This window comes from Macrotis lagotis, chromosome X (assembly GCF_037893015.1).
Source record: "Macrotis lagotis isolate mMagLag1 chromosome X, bilby.v1.9.chrom.fasta, whole genome shotgun sequence".
Lineage (NCBI taxonomy): Eukaryota > Metazoa > Chordata > Mammalia > Peramelemorphia > Peramelidae > Macrotis > Macrotis lagotis.
Genome location: NC_133666.1, coordinates 543,705,575 through 543,724,692, shown reverse-complemented (window position 1 = coordinate 543,724,692; position 19,118 = coordinate 543,705,575). Strand labels below are relative to the sequence as shown.

Genomic DNA, 19,118 nt, shown 5'->3' with positions numbered 1-19,118 from the left:
GTTCTGAGATGAAATTCTTTAAGGACAAAATCTCATGAATAATGGATGCTTCCAGGAATTTTAAAGCTTAGAATGCTCTGTGGTCAGCCTGAGAAAACAATATCAGTGAACCATTTTGAAAGAGGAAAAAAATACTTTTAGAAATAATGGATACTTTCTTTTAGCCATGATGGTTATCATATTTCAATTTATTTCCAAGTAAACTGGTTGTTACACATTGCATTAGTACAAAGAATTACACAAAAATTAAATGCATGTTAAAACATCTCAAAAAAGTGCAGAATATTAGATTATATGATTTTAATTAAGGATTCTTTGGATCTCAAAAGTACCCCTTAACTCCATATTTGAAATTTGGCACCACAATCACTGCCTATTCTGTACAGAATGAGATCATCATTCCACCTGAACATAGAATACACATTACCCAAGCATATGTATGTTCACCAACTTGTTAATTTATTTTAGTAACCACTAAATGTCAAACATTATCCATATAAGCTATTGACACATTAATTTTTCATTAAACAAGACAGATTCCTTTCTTCATTACATTACATATTTTTAGATAGGAAACTTGTCAAATAAATTACTTCAAAATAGCTCAAACCAGACCTTGCTATACTTGTACCATATAATCAAGGGGCAAATAACCTTTAAAACAGAAGATAAATGTTGAAAATTAGACATTTAATTTGCATAAGTGTAATGTTAACAGTCTTCCCCTTATTACATATTTTATGCTTAATTTGTAAGTGTCATCATATTAGGTCCTTAATACTCTTTTAGGTCAGTTTTAATTTTTTCTTCTGATTTTTTCTTCCCTGTAATGTTTGATAGGAAAAGACTTTATCACTGGGGAAAGGAAGAAGGGAAAGAAGTAAGATCATCTCAAAAGAAAAAAATTCTCTATGTACCCATTATAGAATTAGGATAAAATTATAGTTGAAATGATGTAGATGTTCAATGTATGGTCAATATTTAACGGATCAGATCTCTGCCTAAAATGAAAATAGAGATGTCATTTTCTCAGGATTCATTTCCCCTTCAATAAGTCAAGGTCTCATTCACTTCATAGAGACTCAATGGCATGGCACTGGGAGAAAGATTTGCTTCTCTATTCCTAAAGCTTGCTAAAAGAGCTCAATGGTTTTGTCTGTTTTTATATCAAACACAATTAATACAGGATCTAGGGCATTGCTTAATTTATTCTTTAATACTTTTTAATTTCTTCCATAAAGTTGAAAGACACTCAAATATACAATTGCTCTGGCAATATCATGTTTAATAAGCAAAACAGAACAAACCAACATAGGACCTAACTCCATAATGTATAATCACTATTCAACAAGATAGTACTTTCCAAATTATTATATTCATTAGAGGATATAGCCACATAAGGTGGAAAACATTAGTTTTCAAGTTAAAGAGACTCTCCAGTGACCTCTCTGAATTCTAGCACATGCCCTTATCCTTTATTTCTATCACATTCCCTCAATTGGAACAATCAATTAATCAATAAACATATATTGAATAATTCAACAGGAAAAGTGGATAAGTTTTATTTTTCTTTTACAACAACAAATTGTATTTCCAAAGACTTCAGCTTTCAATGTAGCTTTATAGGATGGAGGATATTGGTTGGCTTGATCCTTTTTCATCCCAAAGTAAAGATTCAAGGGTTTGGGTCATTGGAGACAAAGTAATTTTTCATTTCTGGAAATGTGTATAAATCTATGGTTCTATCTCATCCTTACATTCTTCACAAGACTATTTCCAAGATAATATAGTGAAAAGTTCACATCTATTTTTCTCTTCCCCTAGAATACATAGTTAGGTAAGACTAAAATACAGTGCAGTTGAATGGACATTACCTCTTTTTTTTGCAGATAAATTCTGATAAATCGGATGATAGGAGCTTGAATTTAGTTTTGGAGACATTCACAAAGCTTATTTTTGATGCTCTTGTCTAAACATGTGCTCTTTCACTCTTATCTGCAAGCTGCTGCTCTTTAATTATCTTATTTAAAATTATTGAAAATATGCTAAGCCACTAAATTCCTTCTAAAAAGGTTGTTTCAAAAGCTTTCAATTTTGACTGTTTCTACACCTGCTACTTTTCTAAATGAATATGCTTCTTACATAAATCAATATGCTAGATAGAAATGTGAGGCTCTATATACATACATATGTGTGAATATATATCTAAAATATGAATAATTTATGTAGCTCACTTTAGCTTAGTTTAGCTACTTGCCCATTATCCTTTTAGGTCCATGGATTTGCAAGGCATCATAACACCAAGTGATTCTTGAACAAAAGGAAATAAAACTGTGGTATTGACTGACCTTGGGAAATAGAAAAGTTCCCTAAAGGGTCATTTGTCACAGATTCTCATATTTGTAGGACATACAGATATCCTTGAAATGAAAGAAGAAATAACTAATAAACTACTAAACAGATATATAATCTCTGAGAAGTCATACCAGCTCTGAGTTTCTATTTCTTTATCTATCAAACTCCACATAGATGATGTTTAAGGTCTCTCCAATGCACAAAATATAATCTGAAAGTGATATTCTTGCTTCCAGAGGCCTTCTTAGTGCTAAAAGATTAGGTATGGAATATCCACATTCTTTGGTACTGACCAAGTTAAATCTAGACAACATGGCACAGTCTGGATTTTGAATCAGGAAGACCTAGGTTTGAATTATATTTCTGACACATATTTAGTTACATGGTCAAGGTACTTTCTTCTTCTGAGGCCTCAGTTTCCTCATCTGTAAAATGGAGCTAATAATACTTCTGTGAGGTTCAAACGATTTCATGTATACACAACACTTTGCAAACTTGAAAGTATTATATATAAAGTCAGAAATTATTACATTATACAACCATAACTTCCAAGACTAAAGATCCTAGGTATCTCTTTAATGCCCACAATATAAATGAAGTCACATAGGCTGTAGGTGATCCCATAACTTTATATGTCTTTATATGGCCACATAAGTTTCTCAAGAGCTCAAAAAATCCAGACTGTACTAAACATGGGGTGAGGGTAGGTGGGGATTGTTGCTGATGGGGCTTTTCCTTGATTGGGTATTCATTCTTTGCTCTCATTAACTTTCAGTGGCTTTTACAGTTGGAGGAAATATTCATGCTTCATATGATCATAGGCTCATAGATACAGAGCTAGAAGGAACCTTAAAGACTATATATGCCAATTTTACATATGGAGCATCTATATCTGTTCATGTTGAGTTGTCCAAGGTTATGCAGGTTTAGTAAGCAGCAGAAGTGAAAATTGACCTTAGGTCCTTTGGTCCCTTCCAACACTAAATATCAATAAATACAAGTTGAGTCATTTCATGTCTGACTCTTTGTAACCCCATTTGGGGTTTTCTTGGCAGAGATACTGGAATGGTTCGTCATTTATTTCTCTAGCTCATTTTCCAGATGAGGAAACCAAGGCAAATAGGGTTAAATAATTTGCTTCAGGTCACATAGCCACTGTATTTGAACTCATGAAAATGAGTCTTCCTGATTTCAAGTCCAGTTTCTACTTCACCACCTGGGTATTCATTCAAGTAACTATACAGATAACAAAAGTTGATTTTACATATTTGCTGCTGTCAATTGGTTTTGTTCTTTTTTTTAAGAGGGGTAGGAGTGAGGAGAAGGCACTTATCTGAAACTGTTACATATGGCCTATAGAGAGGGCTAGGAAATGCTAAGACAAGGAATGCTAATGTGTTATTCCAAGACAAACATATACCTGTACTTGGAAAATTAACTTTTAATAAAACCATTAAAAATATATAAAATGATAGTGGCAGTCCAAGAATTCAGGTTAATCTTTCAAAATGCTGTACTTAAACACATATAAATTCTCTTTGAAAATATTGTTATAGGCAAACCAACCCTATTGGACTGCTCAACAGTAGGAAAACAGATTAAAAAAAAAACCAATGTTTTAGTAAATATAGACCAGTAGCCACTCAGTTACTGGTTCTATTTATTACATTTAATATAAAATGTGTTGCCTGCAGGAGTTCAATAACAAAAGATCATATTAAAAATTTCCTGACTTGGTTGATCCTGGGGAGCTACTTGAGAGAAGAGATGAGCTGGGACCCATTAGGCTCAGACTTCACTGTGGTCACTGAATTTGCTCAAATTCTGAAACAAAAGAAATATCAATGAACAATTACAGGCAGTATCACAAGGGAAACAGGACCCAAACAGAAGTCCTGCCAGGAAAACAAAATGAGAAATTATTTTTCCTCTCAAGAGGTTCACACTCCTGTTCCTTTTGTAGACCATATTTCAGGGATAGGGAAAGGGAGCTTTAGAGGCCATATCATCCAAATCCTTCATTTTTTAGAAGAGAAAGTAGAGAACCAGATTAATTCAACAGGATGCCCAAGATTATACAAGTATCATGACAGGGTGGGAATTCAAACTGAGATTCCACTTCAGGATTCTTTCAGATGAAATCACAAAGTAATGAGTTACCTGGGCCTCAACTGTTCCTCAAGTCAGGGTGGAGAGAATTTGGCACATCTAGAAGATTTAAAGGTACGTTCCCAAGAGGAAGTGATGTTCAGTACATACCAGTTGCCAAAGACAGTTGTATGAGTTTGGACAGGCAGCTAGGTGGTGCAGTGGATAGGACACTGGCCTTATAAACAGGAGGATAGATGGGAGTTGGAATCCAGCCTCTGACTCTTACTAACTGTATGACCTTGGGCTAGTCACTTAACCTGATTGCCTCACATCCAGGCCCTCTCCAGTCATCTTGATTCATATCTGGCCACTGGACCCAGATGACTCCAGAGGAGAAAGTAAAGCTGGTGGCTTAGCACAGTCCTCCTCACTCAAATCCAATTCATGAGCATCACCTCCCTGATGTCATGGTCTACTTCGAGAATGAAGGACAAATACATTGTATGAGTTTGAAGGCAGAAGCATAACAGTAGGAGCATATTTAAAGTTAGGCATTCATACCTTGAGCAACACAGGAAGAGTTATTTGATTGAACCTTGCATCTTATAAATACATAATAAATATTATGCTTATGTCTTATGGATTAGGGGAGCTATTATTAAACAACAGATTCTAAACAGTCAAAAAAAGAGTTATGGGTTTTAGAAAAAGGGTATCTGAAGCATAAATCTTCAATATAGTTTTAGTATCCAAATAATACTTGTGGGCAAATCCCCAATATGTAGCTATTTAGCATATTTTAAAGCTATCCTCCCCTTTAGAAACTCACCTTATTTAAATGGATGGCACCAATTGCAGCAGACACTGATTCAAAGAAAATGTGTTTCTCTGACTCTAGCTGTCCACAATATTGCACTGCTTTTTTCAAGGAAGCTGAAACAGAGGATGAATATTAAATGTCATGTGATGAATGCCTCTAAGTATCACAGCAAATGTATTTACCAGGTATTACTTACTTACCCGTGCAATTTGCTAATAAGAAGTCAATATTTTGGTTTTTGCAATCCGTGTAAACCTAGATGGATTAAAGTAAGATATGTCAGTCAACTCAGTCAGGAGGATGAGAGTTTGGAAGCTACCATCAGTGTGACTAAGGGAAAGTTGCCTAACTTCTCAGTGTCTGGGTCTCCTCATTTGTAAAAGGTGGGTGAATGAGAGAGTTGGACTAGAGATGCTCTAAGCTCCCACATGTAGTGATGAAATCATATCACCAGAGGGAGCCATTGTATACCCCATTCCTACACACATTCATTTCACTGAAGAATGCTAAAAGGACTAGCTTTAATCAAACAAGACATTTATCATTACTATCATTGTATTTTTCTTTCTTATATATTTCCCTTGGTTTAGTGTTAACAAAATGAAAAGATTGCCCATTTCCGCAAACCAAGTTAAATATCTCTGTCCTATTATGTCCTCTGGAAGCCCCGAGGACAAAGAAAACTAAATAATATAAATTGCAGAGATTTAAAATTTTACCAATCCTGACTGATTTCTTTGACCACCTGAGGCTTTCAAGAAAAACCTAGATGACCACCGATTTGTTATGTGTAACTCTTTTAATGGTAGAGATTTGGTCCTTTACAACTCCTTCACACATTTGTACTCAGTAGGAAATTCTCATTTCTATTTCCAAGTTTCAGGACATATGGTCCCAGGAAAGTAAATGGTAAAAGGAAAACTCTAAGCATGTTAAAAATAGTGCTCAAATTCCCATTGGATTTGAAAATGTAAAATTCCTTGAAGGAAGAGACTGAGTCACTTTCACAACTAGTGCAAGGATATATTTGTATTTTTTACTTCCTGACTTAGCATATTTAAGACATTTAATCAATGCTTGTTGATTAATAGATTCCCATACAACTCAAAAGTTGGATATGGTTGAGGGAACTCTAAACCTGAAGTGGGAGAAGCTTGGGTTTTAATTCTCCTTCAGACCCTATTGGCAAGTCTCTGATTACTTAGTTTCTCTGTAAAATAAACATATCAGTTATCTTAAATAACTATATAGGATACAATCTAATATAATGAAAATGGTATTGAAACTAAATTTGGATCCTGACTTTCTCTTTCCTCCCTTTCATCATTCTCTTCTTCTTTCTCATATACCTAACAGATACCTAACATGTAGCTAAAGAGGATAAAATGTTTAGCTAAGATGATCATTGAAACAAAAAAGATATTTACATTTTATTTAATTTTTTAAAATGTAATTTAATTTTGAATAAATTTTATTTTGAAGATAAATGTTTAAAAATCAAATTATTAATGTGGATAAAGAACTGATTAGAAAGGAATAAATTAAGCTTAGTTTTGAGACCTGGGAGCAAATATGCCTACTGGATTTGTAAGGTGACAAGGATGAATTAAAGGTGATGAATGAATGTTTGGTTTTTTCATAAAGTCCAATGAAGCATGACAGCAGAATCACAGCTGGTTTATTGGTGTTGATAAACATAATCTCTACCTCAATGACCTCCCTGATGCCCCACATAAATGACAAAGTAAAGGTCACCTCACTTTTCCCAGACAACAACTCTCAGACTTAATGTTCCTGAACCTGTAAACTACTTAGGAAACAGGTGAGTGGAACAAAAAGGTGGAGACCACTGTGGCTGAAGAGAAATTTTCTCCTTTCATTCTGGTCACCCTATTTGATAGATCTTGGGGTTACAGGACACAGGACATAAGGACTGTATTTTCTTTATAAGTCATTACTCAGTACCTTCCATTCTTAGGATTATATTATCTCCTGCTCATAAAGGAAACAAGCTGATAAATCATTATGCTTGTAACACCATAGAAACAAATCCATGTTCACATTAATGTGCAGTCACTACCTTTTCTTTATTTTGGACTAAGAGTAGAAAAGAAGAAAATAGCTCAAACCACACTTTACTGAAGTGGTTTCTGCCCTCTTGACAAATGAATTTGATCATGAGAATGGCTGACTCCATCAACTGTACAGAGGCTCTCCATTAAGACAGACAGTTGGTTTGTTTTTAAGATTTCACTGAAAATCACTGAAGCAATAAGCACACATAGAAGCATAATAGTTATATTTGGGATATATATTTTTATAAATAATATTTAAATATCTAAATATAATCATACGTATCATTAAATATTTATTCCACAATTCCTAGGTGCTTTGGGAGATACAGAAGAGACAATAGTTCCTTCTTTTATGAAGTTTACATTCTAGAAAACAGACATTTCATTTTGAAAATTGTTCATTACTCAAAATTGTGGAATTCCTTTTTTTTAATTAATTTTTTTAAATTACTCTATGTTTTGTGAGAGTAAGGGAACATTCTTGCTTCTCGACAATTCCAATAGCTTCTTTACAATTCTTTCTATGGTAGTATAGGTTGTATTAGGAAGCAGTTTTCTAATTTCCCATAATACTGAAGACAAAAGGGACTTAGGGGCGGCTAGGTGGCATAGTGGATAAAGCACCGGCCCTGGAGTCAGGAGTACCTGGGTTCAAATCTGGTCTCAGACACTTAAAAATTACCTAGCTGTGTGGCCTTGGGCAAGCCACTCAACCCCATTTGCCTTGAAAAAACCTAAAAAAAGAAAAGGGACCTAAAAGCCCATCTAATTATTTCATGACCAAGAATTATCTCTTTGGTAAACCTGGCCAACTATAATCCAGCTTCTACTTAATGACTTTCTTTGAGGGCTGCTTCAGAAGAAAGATTACTAAAATTTTATATAGTTCAAAGGCTGGGAAATTCCTTTTTCTGACATTGAGTTAAAAATTACCTTTCTGTAGCTTATACCCACTGATCCTCAATAGACAACAATTACATGAAAGGCCTTCAAACAGTTATCATGTTCTCTTTAAATCTCTTGGTCTGTGAAATATCCTTAGTTTCTCAGTTATTAAAGATAGATATTAGGTCTGGAAGCCAGGAATACCTCATTTCAAATGTTCCCCTGGATACCTAGACTGTGACCCCAGAGAAGTGACTTAACTTCTCAATTCTTCAAACAATTCTCTTGGGCCACAAGATGTAGAATAATTATTACTTTGTATTAGTATAGGGAGCTTCCTTACCAAGAATCCCCTATTACAATGAAAGACTTGTAGCTGTTGAAATGTTTCAGTTATTTCCAAGTTTTCATAACCCCCACTTGGGGTTTCCTTGGCAAAAACGTTGGAGTGATTTGCCAGTTCATTTTCCAGGTGTGGAAACTGAGGCAAACAGGGTTAAGTGACTTCAGGGTCACACAGCTACTAAGTGACTGATTCCAGCTTTGAATGCATCCTTTAGTACTTCCCTATTACTTTTCAACATATATTACAGTGATCTCTAACTACTTGTCTTTTGAAGGGAAGAGTATGTTCCTTGAGCACATAGGAGAGGAAACAACCAATCCAACCTACCATTCTTCTTCCCTTGAAACAAAAAGTCAGAGGTACAAACCCACTTTCATTATTGACGACAATTTCCCCTTGGTTTAGGAAAATGAGAAGGATGCCTGGGTGAACACTCCAATTTAAAATAAATTATTTAAATACCTGAACAAGTGTAGATACTCCAGTATAGTCAAAAAATGACAATCCAGTGCAGTCCAGTAGAACAGAAAATTTTTCATTAGGATATGTTTCTCCTGAAGAAAGAAGAGAAATACAATTTGATGAGAATTTTCAAAGAGTTCTGACTTTCTAGAAACATAGGAAATGATTATAACCTAAAATATACCAATTTGGGCTATTAAATTTCCAGGGTGCTTCTTTAACAAGCTTTTTGAAAAACAAAGAGGTTCACAGTTTCAAACATAATCTTTTTTCTCTTTTATTTTATATATCTATATATATATATGCAGATATATTTTATATATATGAGTGTATAAATATATATAGTGTATATATATATATATATACATTTATATCTTTATGATAATTTAGTTGGTATTTGTTGGATTTGTTAAGATGGAGGCATCTACTTGATCTAGAGGACACAGCACTGGAGTCAGGGAGACCTCAGTTACTTAGTAGTTGTATAACCCTGGGCAAGTCACTTAAGCTTCTTCTTGTTTCAATTTTCTCATCTTTAAAACAAGGATCATTGGGTACTAATTATTTAATAATTAGAAATATCTCCTTAAGTCTTTTTCTGATGCCTCATTATGGTGGATAAAGAACCTAGGTTTTAAAGCAAAGTAATGCAAGATCTTACTAATTCAACAAGAAAAACCTCCTCCAGTGACTAACATTTTTGGTACCAACTCATGTAATAATATTACTAGCAACCATTCATATAACATCTACTATGTACTAGGTACTGTACTAACTTCTCTTATAAACATTATCTAATTTCATCCTTATAATAGCCATGGGAGCTGCATATTATCATTATCTCCATTTTAAAGATGAAGAAACTGAGAGAGAGAAACCCTGCCCAGGTCCAACAAATAAGTAAATATTTGAGCTGAGATTAAAACTTAGAGTTTTCTAACTCCAGGCCTCATATTCCACCTCTTGTACTAACCGTCTCGTATAAAATGTCCATTGAGACTAGAGTTATATTCAGCTTCAACGACCCAACAATGAATGAATCAGATCTTTTGAAGTACCTATGTAACAAGGTATTTTTGTATAATTGTATAATTTGTATAATTTGACTACCATGGGGTGCAGTAATCCAGTTTTATGATAACTACAGCAATAAGAATAAAATATCAGTCACAGGCAACTAGGTGACAAAGTGGATAGATTCCTATGTCTGGAGTCAGAAAGAGTTGAGTTCAAATCTAAGATGCTCTCATATGCCCTTGGTCATGTCATTTAAACTCTATTTGCCTTAATTCAGTGGAGGAGTCACAGAGTCAAAAACAACTCACATTCACAGGCTTATCAAAGGGATGCAGGGAACCTACAAAAGAAGCATTCTGATGCTGGGACTCTCAGGGAACTAACAACCTTTATCTACCACTTCTTTCCTTTTATCAGTAGCAGTGGATATTTCATAAGTCTAAAAGGTTAGTGTTCATGTGAATTTATTTAATTAGTCTCACCATTTGTAGTATATCTCCCACTCACCAGAAAAGAAACTGAGAAACACAGAGTTAGAGACACACAGAAAGGTTCAGAGATAGAGAGACAGAGACATACAAAGAAAAGCACAGAAAGACAGAGAAGAACAAGGAGGAGGAGAAGTCGCAGAAGCAGCATTTCCCATCTGATCTTCATTACCCTGGAAAATAGGTGCTATTATTATTATTATTATTCTTTTTTTATAGATAAGGAAATTGAGACAGAGGTTCAGTCATTTGTCCAGAGTCCCATAGCTAATATGTATATGAGACTGAATTTGAACTCAAGCCTTTACCTTCTATCCCCTGTGTCACCTAGTTGCCCGGGAGCCTCCCTTCCTTCCTGTTTCAGTGGAGCAAATCACGTAAACATAGCACAAATGTATACAGTTTTTACCTCTAGTAATGGGGGGGGGGGGGTTATTCCTTTTAAAAGAAATAAAACCAAACTTATTAAATGTTATGTATGGATTAGATAGCCACAGATCTCCAAGTTCAAACCTTTTGACATCTATAGGCAAGATCACTTTCAGGTGCTCAGATTCAAATCTCTCTCTCTTTGGGAAAGAAAGCAAGGTAAGCCAGTCAGGTAGTCTAACCAACTGCTAGGTTCCACCTGAGGAACACTGAGGACACTTTGTCCCTCTTTCTTCACTTTCTAATTCTGGGAACTGACAGGGGTCTGTGAGTCTTCAGTTCTTTCCTCAGCACCAGTGAGTAGATGGGCAGGGTTAAAAGGCTCTTTGATCTAATAGTTAGAGCCCAGGAAGACATAGATTTAAATCCTCTTTCAGACATTAACTATGTGACACTTGATTTAAGCTCTCTGGCCTATTTCCCCTTTGTAAAATAAGGGGTTAGTGGGAGGAAATCTAATCACCTCTCAGGTTCGTTCCAGATTCAAATCAATGATGTACAAGCTATGACCTACCCAGGTAATTTAGTTCCCTGAAAATAGTCAGAAGAGAGTAAGGGACACCTGTCCTCTGTCCTTTTTCCTACTTGGGGGGGGGGGGGGGGGGAACCATACTAGTGACATCATATTTCACTTCTCACTAATTGAACCCAAATTTGGCATTTCCAAATTCATTACTTTTGCAGATGTAACTTTATATTTAGTTCTACAGTTCCTACACTGGCCACAGCCTCCTGCTTTACTCCCCCCAACACTATCCCCATAAGGGCAATACTTTACAGGTCTGCTTCTAGAAATCACCTGTTTCCATTCTTTGCCTTGGCTGCCTCACTTATTAACCTGCTGCTGTCCAATTGCTGATCTCATCACAGCTGAAACTGATCCCTCCAAATTATCAATGATCTCTCTCTCTCTCTCTCTCTTTTTTTTTTTTTTGCAAGGCAAATGGGATTAAGAGACTTGTCCTAGGCCACACAGCTAGGTAATTATTAAGTGTCTGAGGCTGGATCAGAACTCAGGTACTCCTGACTCCAGGGCCGGTGCTCTAGCCACTGCACCACCTGATCTCTCTTAACTGACAAATCAAGTGCATTTTCTTTAGTTTCTTTTTTTCTTATTATTTCTGCAGCTTTGATGCTGGTGATCATCCTCTCTGTAAATGCCACCTTTTCTTCATTCTGGGTTTTGGCAATGTACCTCTCTCTAGTTCTTCCCACAGCCGTATAATTCTTCCTTCCCAGTTTCTCCTTTGCTTGATCTGTTTTTTAAATTTGTTTCTTATGGATTTAACAAATATGAGCCAAAAGGAGTCTTGTATATGAAACTGTGAGCTTGTTATGTGTGGTTTAGTTGCTTTATTAGAGTATATATAAAATCTAAAATTATAACATAAAAATACCCTGTTTATGGTCTCCTTCAGGCCTTCTGCTCTCTTGTATGTATTTTAAACTCTATTGATTTTCTCCTATGTTCCTTTTTTTGAATCACTCTCATTACCCACCAATTGTCTCTTTACCACATCAATAGAAACCCTCCCTTGTAACTGATACACATAGTCAAGCAAAGCAAATCAACATATTGACTATGTCTGTACATGTCTCTGTCTGCACTTCTAATCTACTACCCCTCTGCCAGGAGGTAGGAAATATGCCTTATCATCAGTTTTCTGATATCATGATTGGTCACTGCATTGATCAGAACTTTGAGTCTTTCAAAGTTATTTTCCTTGATAATTATTGATCAAGTATATTCTTGTATCCAATTATCTGTTAATGTTTTCTCTGTCTTGAGCCCTCTTCTTGTTTCTTTCTATATTTTCTCATTTGGTAGCCTCATTAGCACCCATTAGCATATAAATTCATGTAAATTTATATAAATTCACATAAATATGAAAATAAAATAAATATGTAAATACAAATAAATATGCAATTATATATATATATATATATATATATATATATATATATATATATATATATTCAATCCCCCTTACTCAATCTCTAGTGACATATCACTAGCTGCCAATATGGTCACTGTCAACTGGATAACTTATAGTCATATCAAACTCAACATTTTCAACATAGAACTCCTTATCTTTCTACAAGGATCTACTTCTGAATTTCACTTGTTTTTCTAGGGAAAGACTATCCTTATGGTCATGCAGGTTCTTAGTATCATTTTTAGACTCCTCACTCTCCCTCATCACAATATGTCCAATTATTTGTCAAATCTTGTCATTTCTGTCTTATGCTTACATTCTAGTTGGAAGATACAATCTGTAAACAAACTAAGTCTATACATGAAAATATGAAGAAGAGGGAGGGAGTGCTCTCAGTTAAGGAGATCAGGAAATTCAAAAGCTCACATATTTTTGACTTGGCCAAGGTTACAGAGCTAGGTAATTATTAAGTGTCTGAGACCACATTTGAACTCAGAGTACCTGCCCTGAAGTAAGCAAGATCTATCTCCTACAGCATCTAGCTGCCCCAAACAATCACATTTAAGAAAAGTTCCACAAGTTAAAGGCTTGGGATATACTACTTCCTCTTATACATTCCAAGGTCCAGTTAAACTCACCCCTTGCTGTTCCACTTAATACAATATAATAATTCTTATCTCTGTACTATCCCACCCCCACCATACCTACAATATGTTCTTTCCTGCCTTCAAATTCATGGAATCCCTGACTTCTTCCAAAGCTCAGCCCAAGAATTATATCTTATGATGCCATTCCTGATCCCCCAATCACTAGTGCTTCCACATCCCCAGATGACAACATATTTATTGCTTATATCTTTTGCATCTATTCTTATATTTCGATATTTCAAAGGAAACTCTTTGGTGGCAATAATTCTTAAAAATAATTCCCACCGGGGCTGCTAGGTGGCTCAGTGAGTAGAGCACCAGGCCTGGAGTCAGGAGGACCTGAGTTCAAATCTGATCTCAGACATTTAATAATTACCAAGCTGTGTGACCTTGGACAAGTCATTTAACCCCACTGCCTTGCAAAAAAATAATAATAATTCACAGCCTAGTATATAGTAACTATTTAACAAATGCTCAATTAATAATGGTTACATGCTTTGATCATGCTCCTTTTTCACTCTAGATTCTTCATCTGTAAGATGAGAGAATTTCATAAAATATCTTCTAAATTCACTTCCAGTTCTAAATATAGGATCCTGAGGTGAAGCAGATGAATATATGGTTCATGGGATATTGGCAACAATGATTTTGTACTTGAGAAATGACAGCACATAGAGAATGTGCTTTGGTTTTCATAAACTATTAAAAGAACAGGAATAAGTCATTCAAAGTTCTGAGTCTGTCATGAATGACTGACTTGACAGTTACCATAAGAAGGTAACTGAATCAAGGTAGCCATAAGAAGTTCTTTCAAGAAAGAAATAGGTAAGAATCACACTTTTTTAAGTCACCCAAGACTTTCAATTTCCAATGGTAGAAGAAACATAGAAAACAATGAGAACAGAGTAAGTGACATGCAATTTTTGCAATTAGCTACCAGACAAATATTAAGAGACTATCAAAAATAGCAATTGTCAAAGTGTTGTTTAGGGATCCCTGAGGGTCCCTGAGAACTTTTCAGGGAACCCTTGAGGTCAAACTATTTTGTAATAATACTGGCATTTTAATTTCTAATATGTTAATATCAATAAATATAATTCACATAAACAAACACTCTTGAGGAGTAGGGGATGCCATTAATTTTTAAGAGTATAACAGGATTCTAAGACCAAAAAGTTTGAGAACTACAAGTCTAAAGGAATATATTTATATAGGATTTTTTTACATCTAGGAAATTCATTTTCTCTTCTCCCAACTTAATAAAAATGTAGCATTACTATCTCTGAATTTTAGCTTTAAAGTCTTGATACTGGATTATTCTTCAGCATATAACCTCACTTCTTATTCCAAAGAAAGATTTAATTGTATTTTTAAATTATCGGTTCAAAATGAGGCAAAATAATAAATGATACCAGACAATTATTAATTAAGTTAGACAAAGTCACAATAAATTGGGCATGCAAAGTGCTTTGCAAATTTCACAATGAAATATGCTAGTATCATTATCATTACAATGGCAAGTATACAAATTCAATGCTGACTTCAGAATGTTATGAGACAAGGAAATCCTGGAATTCCTGAAATTCTTCAAGGAACAAATTTTTTCCTAATTTTTCTCCCCATAACCTACTCTAACATACAAATTTATTTTTGTAAGAGGGAGGTAACACATATGGAAATAACTCATATGGAAATATCATGTTACATCCATTCAATAATCTTGTCCAATAGGGATCACAAACAACCAGGACATTGAATAAGAAGCTAATACTTGAGATAGGAATATTTTAGAAAAGTTCAGTGGAAATAATTGAAAGTTAAAGGGAAAAGAAGGAAAAAATGGCCATGGAGTCACAGATAGCCCTTTCAAATTTTGCTGCCTAAGTAGCAGCTGCAAAAATCTGATGACTTATTGGCCCAGTGGGAAAAAAAATAGGATACCAGCAAATGGGGTCAAGGCCTTCATTATTCTTGGAATGGGTAAATCACTAATAGGTCTTTTGATAATGATGTTTGTCCTTTGCGCTTGGAAGAAGATGTCAGAGTGGTGATGCTATGACAAGCACATGAGGGGGTGTTGTGCCAAGTTACCAGCCTCACTTTTTCTTCCAGAGTCAAATGGGTCCAATGACAAGATATGAATCAGGTTGACCAGAGATGGCTCTGGATGTGAGGGAATCACAGTTATGTGACTTGCCCAAGGTCACAAAGCTGGTAAATTTTACTGCCCAGTTTGAGTGGCTTAATGGTCTAGAACAGAGATGAGCAAGACTTAACATTGTATTCTTTTTATTTCTTTTTTGATAGGGGAAGAGGCACATGCAAATATGATGGATATTGATGGCACTAGGTGGTAGGGGGGAAAGACATCCAAAGGGAATCAAAGATACTACTATATCCTTAAACAACCCAGTCATTGAAATGAAACATTTAATGAGCTTTCTTGAATACTTTCCAGAAATTGACAAATATTCCATTTTGTATACTTGGTTTTGCTCAATTCTATTTTTGCATTTGTCTATCTTTATGGCCATACTTTAAGGATGTAAGAAGCAATTAGATTCATAAAATCTACAATAAATGTTAAACAAATATTAAGGTGATAATAGCAATCCTCTCTAACCAGGATGACAGCAAGTTTGAACAAGATTCAAACAAGGTAGTTAAACCTTATCATTGAAGTATCTCTCAGTGAAGTATAAATGCTAATTTCAGTCTATATACCAATAAACCTAAATTTTGACAAAAAAAGTAACCAGCATCTCTGACTAGAGACACTAATTTCAAGATGAGGGAATCATGTCCTCCCCCACAAAGTAGTTCATTGAAGCCTTTCAATCAAGACATTTTCCTTATATGTCTATTGAAAGCATTTAACATGATCAGTGGGTCTGACAATATATTTTTCATTTTTGGACCAAAATTATATAGATTAAAACTTCCCCAGTGGTTGTCAAGTGATAGCTCCTTATCACCTTTATGGAAATAAAAACAATTAATGGCTGAAAAAAAAACATTTAGGGCCAAATAAATCCTTAAATGCAGTTTAAATAAAAGCCACAATGAGTCCTTACTCATTGCTCCTAATAGCCATCTCAATGAAGAGTCAAAATAAAGATCATTATTGAGCCTACACGCACACACACACACACATACACACAAACACACAAAATCTGTTATTTCCAATTGCTCATGCACCATTATCATGAGCATTTTTCTCAATCCAGCTTAAAATTATAACTCTTAATACCTATCAACCATATGATGCTATGCTCTCAATGGTCCAGGCAGCTTTTTTAAGATTTTTTGTTGCAGAATAGTTACGATGTGCCTAGAAAAGTAGGGAATATTTCCTCACCTGGACCAACATTTGTAAAATCACAGGTAACGGTAAAAAATTTCTTAACTTCACTTTACTTCCCTCTCCTTCCTTTCTAGTATGTCTTACCTTATCTATCTCAACAATTGAAATTCTGGCATCACAATTAGTTTTCAAGAGAATACTATATCTCTAAACTATTTATATACATATATATGTATATATATATATATATATATATATATATATATATATATATATATGGCTCTCCCTTCATACTAGAGAAGTTTCAATTATTCATTTTCCTTTATGGAGTGTTTACAATAACTTACTGTAAAATTTGGACTGATATTACATAATTTTATATATATATATATATATATATATATATATATTTGATATGAATGAGGCATGGGAGCCTGCCAACATGATTGCCTTTGGTCCAAGAGAGACATCCAAATCACCATCATTTTATTAGTAATGTGCAGGTCAGGTGGTGCAGTGGATAGATCACCAGCCCTGGAGTCAGGAGTACCTGAGTCCAAATCTGGCCTCAGACACTTAATAATTACCTAGCTGTGTGGCATTGGGCAGGCCACTTAAATCCCATTTGCCTTGCAAAAAAAAACCTAAAAAAAAATAATGTGTGGGTCATATTAATAAAATTATTAAGCTACTCAAACTATTTCTGGAGTCTTTTTAATCCCCACAATCATTGTTTGCATATAAACTTTCCATTAAACTGTGAGCTCATTGAGAGCAGGGAACATTACTTTTTTGTTTTCTGTCCTCTTGTATCCTTATTACTTAACATGGTGCCTGGAATATAATAGGTGTTTAATTATTGTTATTCAGTTGTTACTGACTCTTCAAGGCTCGATTTGAAGTTTTCTTGACAAAGATGCTAGAGTGATTCTCAATTTCTTTCTCTAGCTCATTTTACAGATGAGGAAACTGAGATAAATAGGGTTTACTCAGGCTCACATGCTAATAAGTATCTGAGGTCAGATTTGTACTCACGGACATGTCTTCTTGACTCCAAGGCTGACACTCTAGCCACTGTACACTAGTTGCCCAAATAATACCAATGACTAGCATTTATATCATGTTTTACAATTTGCAAAGGGAAACAAATGTTACCATATTTGTTAATCTCATTTTCATGTTAATCTCATGAGGATTTGCTCATGCTCATATAACTACATAATATCTGAGGCAAGACTTAAATTCAGGGGCTTACTGATTCTAAGTCCAAATCTCTAGTCACTATACCACTTTAACGGTTTGAGAAAATTGATTAGTTGTTGTTGCATTTTAAAAGCTACCCTTGCATAGATTATTTGATCATTACTTATGAATATGACATAATAGACTTTATACTGATAAATGTTTTGATTTGCCACTGAATTTTTTTAGTGTAACCACATTCACTGTATTAAAGACATCATATCATTTAAGATAAGATTAAAATGAATATAAAACCTAGATATCAAGAGAGATTTTACAAGAAAATCAGAACACAGAACATATTATTCATTAGACATAATTATGGATAGGCAAAAAATTATAAGTAAGAGATAGTGAGCAAAGTTAGGTATAAAATACATAATTTTGATCACATTAAATTAGAAAAGATTTTGTTAAAAAAAATGTATCCAAGATCAGAAAGAAAGCTGAACACTTGGGGTCAGGGGTGAAATTTATGGACAATTTATCTATAGACAATTTATCAGATGATAGTCTCATCTAAAATATATGAAGAACTTAGTCAAATCTCTAACAATACCATTCATTCTCCAATTGATAAAAGGTCAAAGGAGATGAAAAGACAATTTTCCAATGAAGAAATCAAAAAAAATTTATGATCATATAAAAAAATCATTATTGATTTAAAATTTAAACAACCTTGAGGTATCATTTTACCCCTACCAGATTGCTTAAAATGATAGAAAGGGAAAGTGACAAATGTTGGAGGATAAGTGGAAAAATTAGAATACTAATTCAATGTTGGTGGAATTGTAAACTCATCCAACCATTATGGAGAGCAATCTAGAATTATGCCCAAGGGGTTATTAAATTACCTCTACCCTTTGACCCAATAATATCATTACTTGGTCTATTTCCAAAATTGATTAGGAAAAAGGAAAAGAACCTATGAGTTCTAAAATGTTAATAGCAGCTCTCTTTGTGGTGGCAAAGAACTAGAAATTGCAGGGATGCTGATCAATTGAGGAATGGCTAAACAAG

General features: G+C 34.5%; 1 protein-coding gene across 4 annotated transcripts in view; it reads right to left on the bottom strand.

The window, feature by feature from the left end:
- Nucleotides 1–178: 178 nt before the first annotated feature.
- SLC26A7 (solute carrier family 26 member 7) overlaps nt 179–19,118 on the bottom strand; it is a 175,930-nt gene continuing 156,990 nt past the window's right edge. For all 4 annotated transcript variants that reach the window (XM_074200057.1, XM_074200058.1, XM_074200059.1 and 1 more), the window contains 4 exons: nt 9,035–9,126; nt 5,467–5,521; nt 5,276–5,379; nt 179–4,179 (listed from right to left, as the gene is read on the bottom strand). In XM_074200057.1, the coding sequence (XP_074056158.1) occupies nt 4,144–4,179; nt 5,276–5,379; nt 5,467–5,521; nt 9,035–9,126 (287 nt within the window). In that variant the 3' untranslated portion in view covers nt 179–4,143. The remainder of the gene's footprint in view (nt 4,180–5,275; nt 5,380–5,466; nt 5,522–9,034; nt 9,127–19,118) is intronic.